The sequence below is a fragment of the Seriola dumerili genome, unplaced genomic scaffold (genome assembly GCF_002260705.1).
Source record: "Seriola dumerili isolate Sdu_G_001 unplaced genomic scaffold, Sdu_1.0 BDQW01000544.1, whole genome shotgun sequence".
NCBI classification, from domain to species: Eukaryota; Metazoa; Chordata; class Actinopteri; order Carangiformes; family Carangidae; genus Seriola; species Seriola dumerili.
Window position 1 is genome coordinate 137,616 of NW_019174799.1, and position 5,910 is coordinate 143,525.

Genomic DNA, 5,910 nt, shown 5'->3' on the forward strand with positions numbered 1-5,910 from the left:
GATACTGGACTTTCATCAGTGGAGATAGTTCGTATCAAATTATAGATAGATAGATAAATATAATGGTGAATCCGACATATTTAAATCTACAAGATGGCCAAAAAGAATTGGGTTTAAGTTCTGCCCCACAGTGTAACTCACTGAATCCATGGCAACATTACTCTTTATTTTTCTTGTAAAAGTTTACATCTGTTCATATGAGAGAAGGCTTTTGCTGTTACCTGTAAAATCACCCAAAAGACATTGTGTAAAAAACTAATTAAATTTTACTGATATTTAAATTATCTTTTTTTTTAAAGGACATGTACAATCAGTCAGGTAATACAACAGCACATAGAAATAATAATTTAAATGATAAAAGTACAATAGGCGAAAATAAATGAATGAAAATATAAAACTACATATTTTTTTTAAAGAATTGAAATTAATAAATACAATAAAATAACACAGGTGAACATAAATAAACACACAAATAAATGATATTTAAATTGAAGTTATAAATTGGGCTACTCCATGACGTTAGGGCGGATTCTCAGCTCTGATTGGGCTGCTTTTTGATTCTCAACGCTGCGGTCGCTCTCTATTGGCTGTCTCCTCTGTCACTCATCGGTGAGGCGGGCGCAGGGACATTCCTCTTGTCGCTGATGGAAAAAAAGAGAAAGTTCCCAAAATGGCGGCGTGGACCTGCCTGTCCGCTGGAAAACAATAGAAGCAGCACAGAGGGACCGAGTTAGCCCCTTCTGACTGACGACCCTCCGCTTCACAGCCGTAACCATCCCGACTCGGGCTCGGCCACGGGGAGGGTTATCCGCGACGGCACCTCGGGGGAAATACATTTAGAGTATGATGCCTTATTTAAATGTTTCATGCTAGCCACCTAGCTAGCCAGCCAGCTAGTCGAGCTATCGTTACCCAAAACATAGCGTTAGCAGCTAGCGGCTAACGGCTACACGGAGGCGGAGGATCAGCTGTTAGACAGATGCTGTAGGAAGAGCGGACAGCTACACTTTCACAGTAAGTGAATTTAAAAACTCACTAAGCTCTAATTGTCTGGGAAGTCCTGTCGTTTGTTTTCTCGTGTGTGAAAGTGCGTTATTGGATAAAATAATGTGTTTATTAGCGGAGTAATCGCTGCCAAGTTTGTGAAGAAGAAGCCCAGAAGCGCTAGCCAGTTAGCCCTGCTGGCTACCTTCCTAAGCTAACTCCGAATACTTGAACAAAATAAAGTTTCAGACAAGTTGGGGAGCCGTTACGATGCCCCCGCAGACTGTAACATCATCTCCAGTAAAGGCGTGGAGGTAAAGCTGGAGGCTAACGCCAGCTAGTTCCAGAACAACCACAATTTAACGGCAGCTCAGATAGTTTTTAAGGAATTTTCGACGCTCCAACTTTGATTTGTGAGTGGAGGAATGTGCTAACTTAACTTAGCCCGACGGGAGTTAGTTTGATGGCGAGACAGCAACAGCACTGTTTCATTATTGGAGATTTCAATGCAGTGAAAATAATTTAAATGGTTTGTGCTAGAAGTAGCGGACCGTGGTTTGTTTTCATACCACGGGGTTAAATACATGAGGTGTGTGTTTTTGATTTGGGGTTAAACTCGGGCGGAATGCGGCTCTGTTGCAGGACTCCAGTAGCTCTGTTTTACACAGCAACTTAAATGAGCTGTTGTATTTAACGAGGTTCATACTGTACACTTGGGTTTAAGTGGTTAAATTCAGGAGGCTGAATGGTATTGCACCTCAAAAACCCAATTTTCCTCTCCGGCAGTGAGTGCCGCTGTGACTGAAGGCCATTAGCAAGACAAAGGTCGCCTCCATGGAGCCAGCACAGGAGTCTTTGTAGAGGGCGAGGGGGGGTGTATAGACGCCCAGAGAGAAAAGAGCCAAATTCAGCATTTTATGGACGAAACCTGAGCCGGGAGTTTACTACAAGTCTGTATTGATGATGGCGGATTTTGTTACACCGCGACACAGCGCGGTGATGGAGAGGCTCCGCCGGAGGATCGAGCTCTTCCGGCAGCATCACAACAGCTGCGAGAGCCGCTACGAGAACGCGACGCTGGAGCGGCTGGAGCTGGAGAGGCAGCAGACCTTCGCCCTGCACCAGCGCTGTCTGCAGGCCAAAGCCAAGCGGTCCAACAAACACCGGCAGCCCCAGCCCAGCGGCGACCAGGCCGGCCAGAGAGCGCCGGGCAGCGGAGGCGGCAGCGCGGAGCTCGGGGAGAGCGGAGGGACGGCGGCGGAGCAGAGCCGGAATAGCACCCTGATAGCGGTGAGTGAGCACTGAACACAGGCTGGATGTTAGAGCACAGACACACAGTAGGCTGGTGCAGCAGGAATAAACCACCCAGAGTGACAGCTGTAGGTGCTTCAGGCAGGGTCACAGAGGCTCTAAATCAGATCCTTGGCACGTTGGTGGCACGTTGCTTTAATAAGTTTTGTTCTAGTGGTGGGAATGACAAGCACAGAACAATACTATCACCAAATGTTCCTCACGATAATGTTGTGTATTTGTGGCAAGACATTAGTGGTGGACCATGTAGTGAAGGGTCACTGCTAGAGATTAAACATTAGGTGATTAATCGGTTAATAGTTTGAACCATTTTTTAAGCTAAAACTCAGTTTCCAGCTTCTTAATTGTGAGTATTTTCTGCTTTTCTTTGTCTTGTATTAGATTAAATGAAATATCTTTGGGTTTTGGATGGTTGGTCAGACAATTGTTGACTAACTGTTTTTGGACATTTACCTGGTAGATTAAGTGATAATCAATAAACTGGTAGCTGTGGCTTTAGTCACTGCTCTTATCCTTGATCAACTGGTTTGATTACACCAGCAACATCATCAGGTTCAAGCTACAGCTGGCCTTGATGCTCAAGTAAAAAATGTCTGAAATGATCTAACTGTTCAACTAATCGTTGCAGCTCTAAACAAAAAAAAAATCAACTGAGCAACTGGTAATGGATAAAATAACGAGTGAAGAAGATACAAGTGTAAATTAGCCTTCGTCATCACATTGATGCGAAGATCATGTAAAAATTCAACCAGTCCTGATAGACAACTTTATATTGTGTCACAGTGATTATCATCATATCACCATCCTGAGTGTAACTGATTATAGATTACAGTATGTTCTTCTGCATGACAACATCTGGGCCCAAAGAGTGAAGATATTTCCATTACATAATAAATTATTTGAAGAAAGCCTGGTGAACTAAGAATTGTTTAAAATCTGACTGGGATCTGACAGCTCTGGTTATTATGATGGTGGGGGGAGGTCCGATAAAATACTGCTTCTGTGTCAGACCGGACGATATCGGTGTCAGGCTGTCAGATAGTGTGATGAGTGTCTGGTGAATCTTAGCGCTACGATGGAGAATAACGCACAAGAGCAGAGACACATCATCAGCTCACTGTATCATCATCATCCGAGCTGCTCTTATGTTCTGAACGCAGCTCGTCTTTGCCAGAGTCACACAATCTTTGTTTTTCCTTTCACCTCCATTGTTGTGGTTTGTGTGTGTGAGTGTGAACAAACTTAATTCAAAAGTAACACGTACGACATGTTGTGTCGCATAGTGTACTCTGCATTATCTCATGTTACATTCTTTTTTGAACAATTTATTTATTGAGTTTTCCAAAATACAGAGCAGTCTGCAAGAGAAAACACAGGAGTGAAACATCAAAGATAATGAAAGAGAAAATAACATAACGAAAATACGAAATAGGTAAATAAAAATAATAAATTTTGTATAATAAAATAACCAATATAATTTAAAAAAAAAATTATTATTATTATTTATTTTTTTTAATAATTAAAAAAATATTTTTAAAAATTAACATGTTACAAATCACGTTACATTCTGATTGGTTTGTTTGCAGATGTGAGTTATAGCAATTGGACTTTGGTCTTTGGCCACCAAACTGTCCATCAGTGGATACGTCTCATGGTGAGATCCCGGACCACAGATTTCACCATGTTTCTCTCACAACTGTCACTTTCCGTCTCAGACAGCCTGAAGCTGCGGTGTGAGTGTGAGCCGTTAGATGTGTCTCACAGATATTGAGCTGTGGGTTTGTTAATTAGAGCTCATCGCAATGATTGTTGGTGCCGAAGCTGCTGATCAGTGACATTCTGCACCTTCTCTGGTCTGAATGACACTTGACTGAAAGATCTCAGCTCAGGTGAAACAACTGCTCTCTCTCTCTCTCTCTCTCTCTGTGTGTGTGTGTGTGTGTGTGTGTGTGTGTGTGTGTGTGTGTGTGTCCTCCGTGACTGACAGAGGAAGTGTTGTTTTTGTGGCTGTACTGTCTGGTCACGTGATCTCAGCTTCCCAGCAGCCTTAGCCGGTGTGGTCGCCTGTGGTTGCTTCAGCAGACACAAACTAACTCGTTTAAAACCTTCATCCTGCTCAAGTGTCCTTCAGGAGGATACCAGATCTCAGCCAGCTCCAGACTTTGACCTTTGACCTCCTCCCCTTTTGGTCTAGTATTTATTGCAGTATTTTGGTGCTCAAAGAAAACAAAGAAAATGAATTGTCAGTTGATAATTTAATCTATTTAAACAGATTAATTAATAATTATTGAATAAAAAAAGTCAAACCTTTACGTTCACTTTGAGGTTTGGCATTTATTCTTCTTCTCTGACATTTAGTCAGTTATAAAAATGTACACATTAAACATTAACAAAAGTATTCATTATTTGTAGCTATACCTGTTTGAATAGGTATCTGGTTAAAGGTGCACTTGTGAACCAAACTGTAGCCCAGTTCAAAACACATGACTGAAAGCTACCATCACTCCAAGACTGATTGATTATTCCCATTATTGATTAATCTATGAAGTATCAAAGAATGTCAAAAATGCCCATCACAGCTTCACAGAGCAAAATGATGCCTTCAAATGTTTTGTTTTGTTCGATCCAAAGTCCAAATAAACAAAAATATATAAAGTTTATCATGATGTGACAAAGAAAAGCAGAAAGTCTTCTCATTAGAGAGGCTGAAATCAGAGAATACTTGTCACTGTGTCACTATTTTTATTTCAAAAATGAGTCACGATTAATATATTATCAAAATATCTGCCTGTTCCAACAGCTTAACCGTAGTTATCAATATTTCTTTGTGTTCAAGGTTGATCAGATTTGTCTGAACACCAACAGTATGTTCAGTTCAGTGATGCAGTTTCTATTTTTAAAGCTACAAGTCAAACTCTTCACTTTTTATAGTCAAAACTCAAACCAGCCATAATATTAAAAGAGCTGCTCTCATGTTTTGAATAGAAAAAAATCTTAATGTGCAAACTAACACTCAAGTCATATCCCAGTATTTCAGATTATGTTATTATCTGTGTTGGTTTAATGTTTCATCCTCGGTGGCAGCAGTCCTGTATAAAACACTGAAGGGTTTCACCCCTGACTGTGTTACAGTCTGTGAAAGTCCTCCCAGTTCCTGTATGTGGTCACACAGAGGACAGGTGTGTGTTACCTGAAACTCAGCTGAAACAGAGGAGTGGAATGTAGAAGAATACAAAGTCCATCTGATAGTGTCGCAGCAGCTGAGCCTGTCGGATGATTTAGCTGGTTTTAAACTGCAGGACTCTGAACAGGCTGCAGGTCTGGATCAGCTCTGGATCAGGACTGTATCTGCCTGTTGGAACAGGCTCTAATGTTCTGCATAATTGGAGAGAGATCCAAACCAATACCAAAACCTCCGGAGGTTCCGTTGCATCCTTTGCGGTGTTAAGAGGTGATTCAGGAGCTGCTGGGGGTTCTTCTAGGGGGTCTAGTCCACAGAGGAGTTTCTATGGGTCTTTAAGAGGTTCTAGTGGTCACCGATGATGTTTTATTGGTTCCTTAGGAGAATCTAGAGTCCATTGATGTGATTTGAAGGTTCTGTAAGATTATCTGAGG

General features: G+C 41.6%; 1 protein-coding gene across 1 annotated transcript in view; it reads left to right on the forward strand.

The window, feature by feature from the left end:
- Positions 1–1,852: 1,852 nt before the first annotated feature.
- Positions 1,853–5,910, forward strand: part of maml1 (mastermind like transcriptional coactivator 1) — an 18,378-nt gene continuing 14,320 nt past the window's right edge. The window contains exon 1 of the mRNA XM_022764502.1: positions 1,853–2,274. Coding sequence (XP_022620223.1) covers positions 1,945–2,274 — 330 coding nt within the window. The 5' untranslated portion in view covers positions 1,853–1,944. The remainder of the gene's footprint in view (positions 2,275–5,910) is intronic.